At 30.8% G+C, this 17441-nt stretch overlaps 3 protein-coding genes across 3 annotated transcripts in view; 2 read left to right on the forward strand and 1 right to left on the reverse strand.

Annotated features, from left to right (window-relative positions):
- LOC115234964 (epoxide hydrolase 4-like) overlaps positions 1-4634 on the forward strand; it is a 4934-nt gene extending 300 nt beyond the window's left edge. The window contains exons 2-8 of the mRNA XM_029806406.1: positions 407-456; positions 578-1572; positions 2936-3060; positions 3154-3429; positions 3555-3712; positions 3821-4075; positions 4200-4634. Coding sequence (XP_029662266.1) covers positions 1357-1572; positions 2936-3060; positions 3154-3429; positions 3555-3712; positions 3821-4075; positions 4200-4381 — 1212 coding nt within the window. The 5' untranslated portion in view covers positions 407-456; positions 578-1356 and the 3' untranslated portion in view covers positions 4382-4634. The remainder of the gene's footprint in view (positions 1-406; positions 457-577; positions 1573-2935; positions 3061-3153; positions 3430-3554; positions 3713-3820; positions 4076-4199) is intronic.
- Positions 4635-5588: 954 nt separating this feature from the next.
- On the reverse strand, positions 5589-16399 carry LOC115234936 (WD repeat and HMG-box DNA-binding protein 1-like). The gene is made up of 22 exons (XM_029806357.1): positions 16264-16399; positions 15976-16118; positions 15768-15882; positions 15465-15616; positions 15273-15381; positions 14951-15193; positions 14657-14872; positions 14284-14574; positions 13981-14197; positions 13619-13843; positions 13316-13536; positions 13012-13254; positions 12521-12893; positions 12161-12433; positions 7666-7946; positions 7431-7534; positions 7140-7294; positions 6906-7074; positions 6453-6778; positions 6078-6382; positions 5795-5931; positions 5589-5712 (listed from the first exon to the last, which is right to left on the reverse strand). Exons 2-22 carry the CDS (start codon positions 16050-16052, stop codon positions 5682-5684), a joined length of 4263 nt encoding a protein of 1420 aa, XP_029662217.1. The 5' UTR covers positions 16053-16118; positions 16264-16399; the 3' UTR covers positions 5589-5681.
- A 270-nt stretch (positions 16400-16669) lies between these two features.
- The window catches only part of LOC115234851 (mitochondrial import receptor subunit TOM20 homolog), a 2680-nt gene continuing 1908 nt past the window's right edge, over positions 16670-17441 (forward strand). Inside the window, exons 1-2 of the mRNA XM_029806198.1 lie at positions 16670-16929; positions 17316-17407. Coding sequence (XP_029662058.1) covers positions 16803-16929; positions 17316-17407 — 219 coding nt within the window. The 5' untranslated portion in view covers positions 16670-16802. The remainder of the gene's footprint in view (positions 16930-17315; positions 17408-17441) is intronic.

Raw genomic sequence — 17441 nt, forward strand, 5'->3', positions numbered from 1 at the left:
GATAAATATAAGTAAGATTTCCGTAAAATTATTAATCGCGCATCGATTTTTTTCTTTTAAATATAAATGAAAATCATAGTTCGAGATAATAAATATAGAAAAAAATATCATTTTAATTACATATTATATTTACATGATTTTTGTATATTTTATATATATTGTATAAATCAAATCTATAATATATAAAAGTGATTTTAATTCAAAAAAATATACAAAAAATGTCAAAATTAAATTAATTAAACTGAAACTAAGAATATAGAAAAGTATTGCATTTTTGTGAGTACGTAAAAATTCTTATTTCAATATGTTTTTATAACTTCTTAAAAAGTTCCTTGAAAATTATGTTATTTGAATCGAGAGTAATTTGCGTTAATCTAATAATTTTCTACTTATTCATCCTTTGCAGAGTAATGAAACCAAACTGATTTACCAATTTGAGCGAAGAAACCGAATTCGGTAGATATTCTCAGAACTTTTTATTAGTCTATATAAATGATGAGATTTTTTTTATGAAGAAAAATGCTATTAAAGAGTGAACCATTGGGAATCCTAGAACACGTCATACGGTACAAAACAGTTTTCAGAGATGCGCCTTTCCACTGAGGACTGATGAAGAGATTGGATCGCGGTGGCCTTTCATTCAAAAAATTCAGTCAGTGATATTCTTTCCACCGCCGCGATAGCTTACGAGTCACGCAGATACCAGCGAGCTTCGCGAAGCGCCAGATATCACACACACATTCTGAGTGTCGTTACATCACTTCGCGAGAGTCTAATATATAAAAATTGCAAGTGATCAAGAAACTGCTGATTTTTCATATTAATCAGTAATATCTGTTTTTCGAACGCAATACTCTACTTCATCATCAATATTGCTGTATTGCGGAATTTAAGAGACTGTATTAGGATAAGATAATTAAAAATATCGTAAAGTGATTAAAATATTAGATTTGACAACAAAGAAATATATATATGTATACACTGTGTCTCGCAATTACATATATACTGTGTGACAAAATTGGAGAAATTTTGTATGTGTTCAGTTAATTGTACAATTAATAATAACGCTCTCGAAAAATTGTGATAGTGTGATTCTAATGAGTATTGTGTGAGCGATTACATTCATCTTTGAAAAAAATACGAGAAGAATTTCTGCATCAAATACGTGATCATTCGTAGCGTAGTGTCACTCTTCGATTTGTCCGCGTGACGACGCGCACGTGTCAGCAGCCTGCGTATACACATAGCACTTGAGCCTATTATTTGTACAGAAGACATCTCGAGTGCCGTTACAAGGAACGAGCAGGTTCTCGCTCAACTTCTGCGTAGATTCACCAGTTCTCGATTACATTAATCATGATTGCCGCAGATGACAAGATCGTACGCGCGTCGACGCGCGAAACGATCGAGCTGCATTTCCTGTCTTTTACCTACGGCATATACCTGATAATTAAACGATTCTTTAAATGGGTATGGGACCCCAAGAAGTTCTTCATGCTGCAACAGCGGGACCAGCCACCGCTGTGTTTGGTCGACAATAGCCTCGGCACGCATTCCTACGTGAAAATCAAGGTGGGAGAATATTATAAATTTCTATAGATCATATACCATGCATGTGTAGAGTGACCGGGTGTAAATAAGTATTATATACAAGATAGCCGTGCGAAATATTATTGACCTTTGATAACTCACGATGGGACGGTAGGTTCAACACAGACTATACTTGAAATTTATATATCGATGTTCGTATTTCCAGCGGTTTTAAAATTGCGCCTCGGTATATTTCTAAAATTATCAGGTTTTGTAATATAATCAAAGAATTTGATGCAAAAACGAATCACAGTTCATCGATTTAGTAAGAGAAAGAAAAAAAGAGATTTACATCTTTTTAATTATTTAATTATTTATTTATCTTGCAAATTATAAACTTATTTAATTCTTGTAATAAACTATCTTGCCTTCAATTATTTAATGATATGAGCCCAAGATGTGTATGTTGTTTCACTGTCTTGGATCAGAAATTTGGAATAATATTTAATTTTCGTAATTGATATGATATCGTGAATCGATATGAATTCAATATGTCACAACTCTATGCTACGACAACCTCACCTTATGATATCAAGTGCAGATGATACTCAAATGTTAAAGAATAACATGTTGTGCACAAACACATAGTGATAAACGATTATTCTTAGATTAATATGCAAATTTTTGTTTCTTTTTCAACGTAATAAGTTATAAATTCTGATAATAATTATTGAGACAGATGGAAATGTGTGTGTGTGGTTAAAAATATGTAAACATGTACAGGAAAATGGTAGAGAAATTCGGTAAATATTATGTACTGTATATATACAATATATAAAACGATAATAATTGTTTTGTTATAACAATACGCTATCTGTGCTATCATTGTCATAATGATTCGCAGAGAAACTTCACAATATATTTTCGAACAAATTTCCTGCCAGTTGTCGCATACTGTAAATTTCTTCGCAATAATTAAGAAGTAGTGCTAGAGAAATCGGCTACAAGTTCATCGTCTGTCTTTTTATTGGCAAATTTGAAAAAGGCGACAATATCAAATTATTGTTTAGTCTAGAAAGCACAAACGCGCGGAGAATTCCATCTGTCAGGGGAAAATTATAAATCATAAGGGAAAGCTTTTTTTTTTACTGTCTGATGTAATTTAATCACTTGTTAATACTATGTACATATTATGCTATACTATCATAATTACAGCGATATAATTATCGTATTCGCATTAAATCATGTATCACGAAACGCAATTCTGTAAAAAAAGTTCTCCCATTTATAAAGTTTATTTGTAGTTTTAATAAATACGCGTATTTTTATGTGTATCATTTCTAAGCTTTAAAAACAGAAAACAAAATTTTCTTCTATTATTTAATACACTTTTTCTCTCACATAGGGTGTTAAATTCCATTACGTAGAAGCAGGAGACAAAAGTAAACCGCTCGTATTATTATTACATGGATTCCCGGATTGCTGGTTATCTTGGAGAGAACAAATTCCACGTCTCGCAGAACACTACAGGTTTTATAATTTATACAAAATACTGCACACAATACGTCTTATAACACATTAATATATACATATATTGTATTGTGGTCAATTTTGTTGTTCTAGGGTAGTGGCTATAGATTTAAAGGGATTTGGCGATAGCGACAAACCGTTCAACAAAAGATCTTATAAAGTCGAAATTTTAATAAATGAGTTGAAGCAATTTGTGTTGACTTTCGGTGTAAAAACATGTAGCATAATCGGCCATGATTTAGGAGGACTTCTGGGATGGTACATGGTCGCTTTACATGAAGAACTCGTTTATAAATTTGTTGCTATTTCGAGCCCGCATCCTAATTTCTATTGGAACAGGGTATCGGGAAATTCCGCATTAGATGGAAAGTAAGTATTTCTTCGATCTTTATATTTATTGCGTAAAAATTTGTGTAAATGCTTTTATTAAAATGTTTTTTAAATATGTAAAATTATTGTTATATATTTTAATAACAAATAACGTGATTTTTCAGGTGGATACATTTTAGCAGACTACCATTTCTACCAGAGATAGATGCGCTTAAAGAAGACTTATCTATTATTAACGAGACATTTAAGCATCTTCAAATATCTCAGAATGGCACAGAAAAAAGCTATGTCGAGGCGTACAAATATGCCTTTAGCAGGAAAGGTAAAGTAATCTTAATTATTAAAAATTGATCTCTTCTGCGACACGCGTTTCACTCTTTTCTCTCTACATTTTTTTTATATTTAAAAAAATTGATATAATGTTTTATAGAGGACTGGACAGGACCGATCAATTATTATCGTAATCTTCCATTTACAAGACTGAACATAGATAATGGCGCACAAATTGATAGCAAAACACTGCTAATAGTCGGAAATATGGATCCTTTTGTTACGATAGAGAGTATCATCCAAAGCGCCGAATATGTAGAAATATCCAGGGTTAAGATTATATCAGAGGCGCAACATTTTCCGCATCAAGAAAAACCGACCGCCGTAAATGAGGCGATTATCAAGTTTTTGATAGGTGAGTCTTATGTATTCACGCACTTCTCTCGCGTGTAAAGTTTTTCTTATATAAATTAAATTATTTGATGAACAATATAAAATCCTAGTATCATATCTCGTACAATAAGAAAACAATATTTTAGGTACAACATACAACTTGCCACCTTCAAAGGTGGCTTCAAAAAGTCTTGTATCCTCCTGGTTAGGATCTTTAAGTAATACTGTTAAGTATGGCAATCATATGATTGACGCTATGCATAAACGGACTAACGATGTAGTAAATGTTTTACCCAGCAAAGCACTTTATTTGGGTCAAACAAGTTAGATGGGGAAGAGAGTGTTATTTGATATATCAACGTCACATATTTAAATTCTACACCTTATTCTGAAAAATCTAGAAAGATCCTACTTATGTGTGTCAACGCTGACATATGAACTTCTTAAAAGGCTGATTTATGGTCCTATTTATTATTATTTCCTTTTTATATATAAATATGTTATTACAATGGGAATTGCAATTTTTGTGCACTGAGAAAAAAAAGTTGTTAACTTGACTAAATTCGTCCAATTAATTACTATTTCTTTGTATCTCTTTAATTGAAATATTTAAGTATTTAAATCAAATATACCTCATGTTAGATTTAATATGTCGTATTTGACTTAAATATTTAAATATTTCAATTAAAGAAATACAAAGAAATAGTAATTAGTTGGACGAATTTAATCAAGTTAACAATTTCTTTTTTCTCAGTGTGAATGATGAAGTCTCGTGATATGAAAATTTCTATTACATTCACTCTTTTAATATAAGCAATATGATATTTTAACTTATTTTTATTTTCTTTATATATTTTTCAGAATGAACTTTTTATAATTGTATATAATTATTATTTAGAAATAAAAATGCTCTAAGAAACAGCATTGTAAAATTATAAACAAAATTGGTAAAATTTTGAATATTATTAATGAAATACTTTGCAATAATTTGATAGTAATTAATTTATATTACAATTATATGTAATATATAACAATATTTTTCATTAAATTTGTAATGTAAATATAGGAAATATACTAAACAAAAGAATATACTCTAGTATATTATAATATTAATTGTAATATATATGTTAATTACATATTGCAGCAATAAATAAACAAATAGATTTTGCTTTATATTCGAATCTCAAAAAATTGTATATTAATCGCAAGATATCGTCTTTGTAATAATTTAGCATTAAAAAATGATATTGAGCAATTTTGTGAAACCATGTGTTATAAAATGCGATGTATATTATGAAAATATATAATTGTCATGTAAAATTTGAATTACACAAAAAAACATTAGTATCATATAACATATATACTATAGCAATAATAAATTATGTAAAAATTATACTTCTCTCTCTTTAAATATAGTTTCAGCATCATAATATGTTTCAAGAATATAATAAATTATCAATTTCTGACTTTTTGCATAGATGTGTTGTTAGACTAGATAGCTTGATGACAGATATTATAAAAAATAGGTCGAGTGATTGAACTGAATAACATTGTTATATTTCTGTGTATGATATTCGAATTACAGTTATAACAATTATTGTACAATTCAATGCATATTTTGCATTGAATTACGTCGATGTACTTGCTTTAGGTTTTTTTCTGAAAAATATAATATTTGTATCTAAAAGGGTTGTATTAACAAAATGACAATACTAATGGAATTGTTTTATACAATTCATACTTTCCGAAGTTTTCGCCATCTTCTATTGTTTCTGGTAATTCGCAGTTCATCGTTTCTGGTAAGAGTAAACAGAGTACAGCGCCTAGTATTGGTCCTATGGCGAATATTACCGGAGGCAGCCAAGGTTGAATAGTTCCCTGTGAATTATTCCGTTTCTTTAATCTTCAGGAACATAAAAAACGATTCATTATTATTTGTGAATAAAATGTAACATTTAATCATTAATACAATTTCATTATTTCATTATAAAGATACACGCAATATATATATATAATAAATTAACCATTGTGGCAATGTACGGTGCGATTATACTGCCAATCCTGGCGGAAATACTTCCCAAGCCAATGCCAATATTTCTCACGACAGTCGGAAATACTTCACCGCTGTACAAATATATCGTAGGAAAACTGATTGCCATACCCACAAGGCCTAGCGAGGCTAAAAATATCCGGGCGCTTGCATTGGTGATCAGAGTTATCAAAAGTAAGCTAATACCGGACAAGATATGTCCTCCTATCAAGATTTTTAAACGAGAAACTCGTGATATCAGAAACAGAACTATCACAGTCCCAGGTAGTTCCATGGCAGCTGTAAATCTTATAAATGTTTAATCAATATGTCAAATTTTTTATGTAATCGTAGAATACTGTCGAATTACCAGAAACTGCAACATTGATAAATATATCGCCGTCGAGATGACCCATATATTGCGCTAATCCGAAGAAACAGATACCGCAAACGAACCAGTTGAAGCTCACGCATATAGTCTTCAGCCTCAGATTCGGAGTTCTAAATAAATGCGTGATATTATATTTTTCCTTGCTTTTCGTGGCTCGAATTGCTGCTTGGCTCTCATGAGTTTCAAGGGCTAGTTTCACATTCTCCACCGGTATCTTGTTTCGTCCGGCAGCTTTCAGCAAAATCCGTTCTGCTTGTCTCGGCTTGCCCATGGCCAGTAACCATCTCGGTGATTCTGGAATAATCCTATTTTGCGAAACGTATCTTAATAACTAATTTACCGAAATTAATAAAATTGGTGAGTCTCTCATCCATTTTACTGAAAACAATTCTTATTCCAGTTTATAACAGCATATATAATTTATGTACATACCAATAATACGTCAGTAAAAAAATTGATGGTATCGAGACAGCCATTTGAAAACGAGACCATGTGCGTGTCAAGTAAGATATTAAGGGATTCATTAAGTGTCCAAGTAGAAACGGCACGTGGAACAGAACCGACATGATCGACCGCCATTCAATTCCAACAATCTCCATAACTGCGCAATTAATCATGATTAACTTTGCAAATAATTGTATCGTAACTTTATTGCGTTTGACTTACGTATAACAAAACCAACGAGCATCGTTCCACCAGTAGCTACAGCACATATGAATTTCAGTACTAAAAATAATTCGTACCATGGTGCGAATGCACTCGCAAATCCAGTTACCGATTGCAACGCGAGTGCAATCATCAATGGTTTCTTTCGTCCAATTCTATATATAAATAAATACATCGATATTAATAATATAGAAAAATAATATAGAAAAAGTATAGATATGTTGGTATATTTGTGTGATATCGAAAATTATAGCACCGTCAAATACATAACAATTTTGAAAATATAAATACCTGTCGGCCATTATACTAAAAATTAAATTGCCAATAAGGACACCGAACATTGTGCAAGATTGTGCAAAATTTGCCAGTTGTTCTCTATCACATACTAAATTCCACTGAAAACATTAAAATATAATTATTTCTTTATTGAGTTATTCGAAACACTTTCATGCAATTAATTAATAAAACATTAATATTAGAAGAGAGAAAAAAAGAGAGAGTATCATCTTTAACAGTTATAACTTACCTGTGTTATAATGCTCTCTCGAAAAGTATGTTTATCGTATTTGAAACCTGTGCATTTTTCTATAGTACCGTTCCCGACATCAATTTCACATTTCATTATCACGTCATTAGTCACTGATAACGGCGCAACGCATGAAAAATTGGTAGGTGGTGCAAGAAATACGATGGAAAGTTGATGCCAAGCTACTGGAAATTTGACGAGAGAGAGTGCCACCACAATCACAATGTGCCACGGGCCCATAGAACCCATGGCCTCTTGAATAGGGTCCAGTGGTATGAGACCTGGAAGAGAGTGTATATGTGTGTAATATTTGATATATAAAGAAAGAAAATATTTAAAAATATATATGTATATATATATACAAATATGTGTGTGTATATGTATGTATGTTACGTATATGTGCGTGTGTTATGTGTTTTTGTAAGAGTGCCAGAAAGAACTTTGCCCATAATACGTATTTTGAACTATATCCACGCAATTGAATCATATCTTAAATTGTAGAGTTTCAGTAAAAGATTAAAAATATGTTTTATATAGACATTCTTCGTTCATTTTAAGAATGTATTAATATAAGTCTAATAATATATTGATTTGAGATATATATTGATATCTCGTTATCCATGCAAAATGCCTCACTATATATATATATATATATATGGCTACATGGGTGCATTCCCGTGTTGCAATAACGGTATATATCGTATCACTGGTATATCAGACATCATAAAATGCAAGCAGACTGTAATAATAGCCGTTGCCTTGCACATGAAACCTTAATGTATCAGCTTTTCGAAACCGCAAGAGAATTACTTAGATCAGTGTTTCACAATTTGAAACATTATATTTTAACAAATCCAAAAAATATCTCAAATAATTTTTGCGAATTGCATCTATTCATATATGCTATGCTTATATATATATATATATACTGTCCTTGCGTAGTGCAATGACATCTGTAATTATGTCGTGTTAGATAATATAGGTCCGGTTCGAACATTCGAAGAGTTTTATAGCAGTTTATTACAATGAATAAAAAAGTCAATCTTAGATTGGCAAATGTATAAAATAGTTTTGTATGTGTAAAATACACTAATATGTTTTATATTTTAATGAATAATTTTGTAATAAAATAAATATACATATATATTTTTAAATATTTTCTTATAAAAGAGCGAATCTTTTGGACTGATCGAATTAACCGCAGTCATATATATATCAATATACTATTTGTATTATTATGTTATATTAGCGCGCTTAATAAATAGAAATGTCTCATGAATATTTAGAATGAAAATCGCGCACAACGAAAAGCGGCAAACTACGCATGTATATATATACACACACACACACACACGCATCATTTATTTCTTTATATTTTCATATAAATTTTACACATTCTTCTTTCAAGAAAATTAATCTTTTATTAGCTTCTTACCATATATGTAAAATCTCATGCATAGACTATCCTTATTTTTCGCGAGATATTTTAATTTCGTTGTAATGATTTTATTAAAGAAAATTGTATATTAATTATATTGGCGCTTATTATTACATTCCGAGAGAAATTCAAGATTAGAAATATGAATACAATTAAAATCACTCATCGGGATCAAATTATTACAGAGTAAATAATGATAAATACCAAGATATATTCGTGATAGAAGATTAAAATATATATTACTAAGATATTATTGATTTGAACATGAATTCTTTATCAAGACGTGTAACTATTTAATATGTATTATTAAAACAGAATGGCACTTTAATGAGTTTGTCATTAATGTCAATATTATATGGTTTTATGTACCGAGTTTCGATAGAATAAAGTCGAATACCTGAATCGAGTTTGCACAGTTGTCTGAATTTGATACACATTGTATCAAGACATTAATGTCTGTGCTATTTTAACACAATTTTGATTTAATACAAAATTTCTTTCGACGATCGTTCATGTGATATAAAAATGTGAATCGTAATTAAATCTTTAGAAAAAATTTAAACTATGTTTTTTCCGCGTCTCTCTCTCTCTCTCTATCTCTCTTTCTATCTATCTATCTATCTATCTATCTTTTTCACAGGCGCGTAGCTGAGATACTTGCATTCAATGCAAATAAGTGAGCTAACACAAGGTAAGCAAAGCACATATTAGTCGTACATGCATTACAGTCGTGTTTACATAATCAAAAATGCAATGGTAGTCTACATGATATATGCATAGACACGTCTTGTATCTCTTATGAGGAAAATACTAAATCTTCAAATAGTGAAAAATTTTTTTTCATTTGTCGCGATCTACAAAAATTTCGTTGCTGGATAATTTTAATCTGAGACTACTCGAATAAATTTTGATATATAAATATAAAAAAAAAACATTATTGCATTTTTTCAATTTTATTACTAATTTTATAACCAATTTTATTACGTGACACATTTTTTCCACACTTATCCTCGCCAAGAAAAATTAATGGCAATAAGCTCTCCTTATTTACGAATTAAAAGGGTGTGAAACAATCACAAGCCAAACGACATTGTAAATCAAGATATTTATTGATATTATTAATAATAAACATTATTGATATTTCTCTTCAATGCAAAACAACATTAAGCCAATAAAAATTGCAAATAAATAATATAACATTGGTATCATTACCCATCTCGCCCCAATTTTTCTTAACGTCACGTTGCATTCTCTCCTCGATCTATTCTTTTCTTTTTAATATAAAGAATCACAATTATACGGACGATTATTTACTGTAAAATATATAGAATGAATATTTAACGTGCAAAAAGGTGAGCGATTTATGCGATAACTTTTCTCATTGCAAAATTAAGAGATTATTTGTAGCAAAACGACTGGTAATAAAATATTATTCTATCTTGATAATAATCGAAAATACGTTTAAATCTGTAATTAAAATATATATAGAAAAAAATATATCATATATTATATATTAAAAAATATATATATAATACGTAATATCACGATATCGTGCAATAACTTGCCGCATTATAATTGGTGGCTCATCTGAAGACACTCGATCAACCATTACGTATAAGAATTTTTTTGCAACATGTGATATCCAAGTGTTCCATACAGTTGACATTACACATATTAAGAAAAAGCAATTAAGTGTAATGATACTTTAATCTTCATATAAAAAAGTAATCTATCTCAGGAAATATAAACACATACTCTTTTAATTTGGACTACGTTTTCGTCCCCATAAATTCGTACAAAATTCGTAATAAAGTGTTTCTTAAATTAAAATAAGAACACTGGTCACAGATAAAGGCCGCATCTTATTACGCACAATAAAGAAGAGGAAAAACAGAAGACAAAGGAAATAGTCAATTACATAGATTTCTTGACATTGTCACAGCAAATTACATGTGGAATTGAGAATACAATCTACGGAGGCGCGTATTTGTTTTTTCGCGAAATATTATACACTATGAAAATTAATTACATGTATAATATATAATGGTGATGCAATTCGGAATACATGTCACGCACACATCAACTGTTTTAACGTATATTTAGCGCGCTCGCCCTCCGACCAAGTTTCGAAAATGAATAATTTGCGCAGATTCGCGTCAGCCAAATCGACTTACCTTTCATCGTTTTGGCCGATTGCTATACGTCCTCTCCGTCAACTGCAAATTTATTTTCGGGTCACAAAGCGACACGATTCCCGCCGCTGTAAATTTTATCGTGTCGAGTGCATGAGAGACCGAAGTGAACTAAAAACAGATCTTTAAGTTTTGCCACCGTACTGCCTTATCGACGCGAAAGGTAAGACGGCTAAGGCCAAAGACGAGAAATTCAAGGCATGAACCATTAATCTGATCATTATCTATTTATCGCATATTAATACTTCTTTTGGTTTAAGAGATAGTTTATCTGATCTTCTTAAAGAGAAATTTTTGCAATGTGCATATGTATTATTATACTTAGAAGTAACGGAGAGATCTCTCGACTATATTCTTAGCATTGATACAATGCACATTTTTACAATTTTTATATAAGTAAAATAATACAGAATATAAATACGATAATATAAAACAAAAAAGACATAAGACGTTTTTATAATTGATATTGTTTAATACCAAAAAATTTTAAAAATGTTAATAATTAATAAAAATTAATATATATGTATTGATTTTAAAACTCTGCATACAAAGAGCGTCCATTGGATTCCTCTACATATATTTTACAAAAATTCTTTGTTGTTTCTTCAGAGAAATTTTTGAGACTAGATATATATAAGAATGTAAGAAATAAACATAAGTCTGGTATTTTCAGACTTTATTTTATTATTTTAAAAATCCAATGAATCCCTCTTATTTTCATTAAATTGCCAAAGTTTGTGATTAGTTACAAGAGTTACAAGAATGTTCGTAGCCGAGAAAACAAAATTTTACTTGTCGAATGCAAATTGGCTGAGTTTGCTGCTCAGAGATCGTTTTGCTTCGTTACTGTGTTCATTGTCTGGACTCGATAATTTCCGTTTCTTGTTGAGTTCTGAAGATTCAACCACGTTATCCGCGTTATCCGATTTCGATGTCGTCTCTTTGTACCGTGTTAAACCAATTTTAGTTAATTCGACGACATTTACTTCAGGAAATTCTTCCTGCAGATCTTTTCTATGTTTGGCGTACCAAGTAACAAATGACTCTTTCCTAGGTTCAGTCTTTGATTTTGGTTTAACAGGCACAGTTTTTACAGATTTCTGGGGTTTTTCTGGTAAGCTGTTCAAACCAGCTAAACCTATTATATAATATAATAAAATGAGTGAATATTTCTAATATAAAGAGATATAAAATGTCTTAGAATTCAAAATGTAAGTATTATTACCTCTTGGTGATAAAGACGAATTTCCGGCTTTTAAAAATGGATTCACTCTTTTAAATGTTTGACTCATGGCTAGTGGCTTAATCTCTACCTCGGGTTTTTTAATAGATGGTAAAAGCACCTCATTGTCCTCTTGATTATTAATACTAAAATCACCATTGCTTGTAAAATTGTCTTGGTGATTTTCCATCTCTTCTTCTTCTTCTTTTGAATCCTTAGAATCAGATTTTGCATCAGCAATCGTTTCCAATTTCTTTGCCAATGCTGTTTTAGACACACGCAGAGCATACCGTATGGCTAAATCTATCACTTTTGTTGATGCAATTTGTTCGCAAATGTCCACTGCGCGATATTCCAAATTGCTCCTGCAGGCAAGCTAGATTGCAAGAAATAAAATATCAGCAAAAATAAGAGTAAAAGCAAGACTATATTTTCGATCAGAAATATTAGAGTAGAAATAAACTATACTACACTATTGCTTAATAATTACTTACTGCTATTAGAGTTAATAGTGCTTCAGCTTCATCTGACGGATTGCTTCCTATCTCCCACAATTTACGTTCTTCCTTAGTCTTCTCAGATTCTGGTTCACAAAGAGGTGCAGAAAAAGATACCTCGGTGATTATTGGCAGCGGAATTGTCGGTGGATAATAACTACCTTTGCAGAGGATACACCGCATATTTCGTTCTCGTTCACTCACCCCGATTACGAAATAATGATCTGCTTTACCCTTATCCTAAAGCAGAATTTTTAGTTATATAGATTGTGTTGAGAAACTCATCTACAATATGCATTACCTGTATATTTGTATCACAGAGCACTCTCCATTGACAAGATCTCTTATTGTATATTCTGACAATATCATCGGAATCCATTATAATGGGAGAATGAGCATCTGATAGTCCCAACCACATGAGATCCGATGTTGGCGAAAGTGGAACTGTTAAAGTTTGACTGCGCAAATGTGCTCCCTGTATTTGTATCCATAATAGATTTATATTCTGATCACCTGCCGGACCTTTTTTTTGCCAAACAAGAAAAAAGATATTTACAATTAGCTATCAATTTCTCATCATGGCAGCTAAATAAAAACTTCTTACCAATTCCAGCATGATAAGCTACCAAAAGACGATTTCCTAAACCATTCATTGCAACTACAGGTCCAGGCAAAGCTATAATTTCACGTTGTGTTCCTCCTATCATAAATATTCTTAAATTTCTTCTAGATGTTGCTATCGCCACAAAATTATCACCAGCTGCTAGACATTCGCTTTCTTCCCCTTCTGGCAGATCCAGAGACCACTCTTTATTTCCAGAACCCCAACCTGATGTACATAAAGAAACAATAAAATTTATTGTATATTATTTATTTATAAATAATGTCACTTTTTTGTATTTTATCATTTATATTATATATGTAATAAGTAACTAACTTTATATTATATATATAATAAGTGCAAACCTTGCAAAACTATCACAACAATTTTACTAGGGCCATTATCAGAAGCTGGGCAACTTAGAGCAAGTGCTTGAGTGGATAGGGCAGCTATAGAATGCCGTAAATAATTATTTATATGCATACTACGATGAACCGCAGTATCATGAAACTCCACCTCGATACTGGAGTTTTCCTCATCCTCTGATGTAAAACATCTAACCATTCCCACATCATTCCACATCTGCAAACGTCATATAAAAACTAAATTTAACTCTGTGGAAATTGCTATAAGAACATACATAAAATATAAACATTATTATACTGTACCATGAAATACGATAATAAATGAGAAGGTGTTGATCCTGGTTGGAAAGGTGATTGCAATTTTACATTGGGCATAAGAGCTTTAGTATTGTATGGAAGTTTTTCAGAGCTTGCATCAGAATGGCTTTTTTGATCGTCTTCTAAATTGACGGAAGCCTTAATATTGTTTAAAGATATCACATTTTCTCCATCATCATCATCATCATTGCCTAATAAAGCAAGATCATTTTCCATTACATCTTCATTTTTTTCTGAATCCATAATTGCCTCATTTTCAGGGTTATTAGAACTTATCTGAAAAATTATTGTGAGACATCCTGAATGTATTAACAAAATCTTAAGATATATATATATACACATGAATATATTATCTTACCACATCGATACATCCCAGTTTTCCCAATGCATCGCAGAATGCAATCTCATTGGGATGATCTATGTGCCATACTAATGCAGTGATTTTGGTATCTTGTTCATGTTCGAGATATCCAATCACTTCCTTAGTTTCTATATTCCAAACAATTATCTCTCCATATAGTGAACTAGCGGCAATGCGTGTACCGCATTCAGAAAATTTGCAAATGTTAAGCTCCTGCAAGAAAAGAAGGAAACAATAATCTATTTTCATTTACTAAGAAAGAAAAAAAGAAGCAGTGAATCAACAGCTTACAGTCTTTAAAGTAGGGGATTTCAATCTACACAATTCCTTCCAGGATAATCTCTCCACTACAACTACATCTTTGTTAGATGGATATGCCAGGCAACTACCATCTGTACATTTAAAAGAAGGCGTGCAATATGATTTAGCGGTAAAAAAAGAATTACATTTTGGTACAATATTATTCCAAGCATGTACAGTTCGCTTTTCCTTAATATTCCATACTCGAATAGATCCATCTGCACTAGAAGATGCCTAAAAGTATCAATTTCACATAAATGTTTTAAAATATTTTTTTTACCATTGATATAAAATATCAAAAAATAATATTTACCACAAATTCTTCCTTTGGGTCTAGAGACAAGCCTAAAATAGGTGCAGTATGACCCTCTAGTTCTGTACTGTCTGATGTATTAACATTTGTCACATGTATTCGCATATCACTTTAAAGGAAGAAATTAAATTGTCAGTCCAATTAGTATTATGCATATAATAATAAATAAAAAATTACTTTTGCATTACATACCAGGCACCAGATACTATCAAATTACTATCTTTTGCTGTTGCTAAAGCTGAGACTGGTGCTGAAAATCTAGTAACTATTCCTTCCTTCTCCAAATCAGGATAAGTAAGTATTTGTACTGTATTATTGTCATTACCTACAAAAATTTTACCATCCTAAAAATAAAAACTTTTGTTAGAAATAAAGGTACTTATTGATTCCTGTTCAAAAAAGTCATTGCAATAAAATATATTTTACCAAGTATTCTTAAAGATACTAAAGTGCTAATAACTTCTATTATCAATACTTGACAATTTTTATAATTACTTTTGAAATAGCAGTAATTGCTTGTTCTGAGATGCAACTAGTAGCTGGATCATCATCCATCAAATTTAACCAGGATCTAACATCCCCATCACATCCACAAGTGATAAGACCTCTCCTACAATTACAGACATATAATTATTATTAATAATAATTCTCTCTGACAAACTATATATATACATAAGTAATAAACGTATATAGTGTCACTTACTTTTCGCCTGAATAATAGCAAACATCAGTGTGCCCTTCTTGATGAGCATATCGCATGGGTTTCCTTATTAAAGGCATGTTCACCAAGATTCAAGTAATAAAATATAAAAATATTTATAATTTTTGCATCAATCTTTTATCAACCTATATAAAATTAATTTTAAATTTTATTAGTTTCTATATATATTTTGTTACACTATATAAACTACGAAACACAGATGCAAGTGTTTAACTTATGTACATAATGGCCATAAAATATATGAAACTATATCATTATATACAATCATACCCGTTCTTTAATTGTGTAATATTATCCACTTCTCATTTTTAACAGAGACATGCAGAGAGAAGAATCTTTGTTTTTAGTTATAATATGTCTGTGGTTATAATTATGCGCGCCATTTTATTACACTTTCCTTTCACTTCAAGACTTCAAGTGCAAAGAATGTAAATAAAAAGTGTAGATAAAAAGAACATCCAAATATATATTTTTTACATAATTCAGACACTAAACAAAAATTGTAGGATATATAAATCTCAAGAAGTAAATAATAGTTTTTTCATATAATTATTAATTTCAGAAATTTTTTAAATAATTTTATTTCATATCTCGTGACTCGTGACGTATTTGATTCACGATTAAACGCTTAGGGTTTTTTTACGAATTTTAAAATTCGTTAGGTTGACAAACCTGCCTGCGCCAAACATTTTGCGGGCAAGTTCAGTGAGTACGGTAAGGAAAGCAACCTCTCTTCTCCATGATGGCCGAGAGTGTGATAAGGATTTTGTGAATTTCCCTCACCATAATATCTGAATTTCTATATTAGAATGACCATGATATCCAAAGCTGCGGTCGGCATTGCCGTTGGCATCGCCGGAATTTTCGTCGGCTACTGTTTTTACTTCGATCAAAAACGCCGCAGCGATCCCGATTTCAAGAAGAAACTCCGCGAACGTAAGTTTGGCAATTTCTTTTCTTTTCACGGGCAAAATTTTCACAAATTTTCATACATTTTTTTCGTAGCGTATGAATCGTACAATATCATCGTAATGACATACTCTTTTTTAAATAAGACTGACACATTTCTCGTGAAAAAAAGTATCATTTTCCTTAATATAACATGCAATCATTACGATCATTACGATATAATTAATTTTACAAATATGTTTTTTATATATAGATGTTATTTATGTATATTATAAATTTTATTATTCTGCGTAATGTTACAATATATATAGTATATTATTTTATAATCTTTAGAACTATATGAGAAAAGTATATTTATATTGCTGTTACTTTATTCTTAGTGAATATAGCTTTAGTTTGTTTTATTGTTATAGGTAGAAGAGCTAAGAAACAAGCACAAAAAGTTTCTTCAAAGATACCAGACTTAAGGGATCATGAATTAGTACAGAAATTCTTTTTGCAAGAGGTAAAACTTTCTGGCACTTTTATTATATTATATA

Source organism: Formica exsecta, unplaced genomic scaffold, assembly GCF_003651465.1.
Source record: "Formica exsecta isolate Colony F162 unplaced genomic scaffold, ASM365146v1 scaffold21, whole genome shotgun sequence".
Lineage (NCBI taxonomy): Eukaryota > Metazoa > Arthropoda > Insecta > Hymenoptera > Formicidae > Formica > Formica exsecta.

Coding starts and splice junctions, on each gene's coding strand:
- LOC115234936 (XM_029806357.1), bottom strand. CDS start 16,052: ATGCCTTTAATAAGGAAACCCATGCGATATGCTCATCAAGAAGGGCAC. Junction 13,537..13,618: donor AGCTTATCATGCTGGAATTG/GTAAGAAGTTTT, acceptor GGCAAAAAAAAG/GTCCGGCAGGTGATCAGAAT. Junction 5,932..6,077: donor CACCGTACATTGCCACAATG/GTTAATTTATTA, acceptor AATAATTCACAG/GGAACTATTCAACCTTGGCT.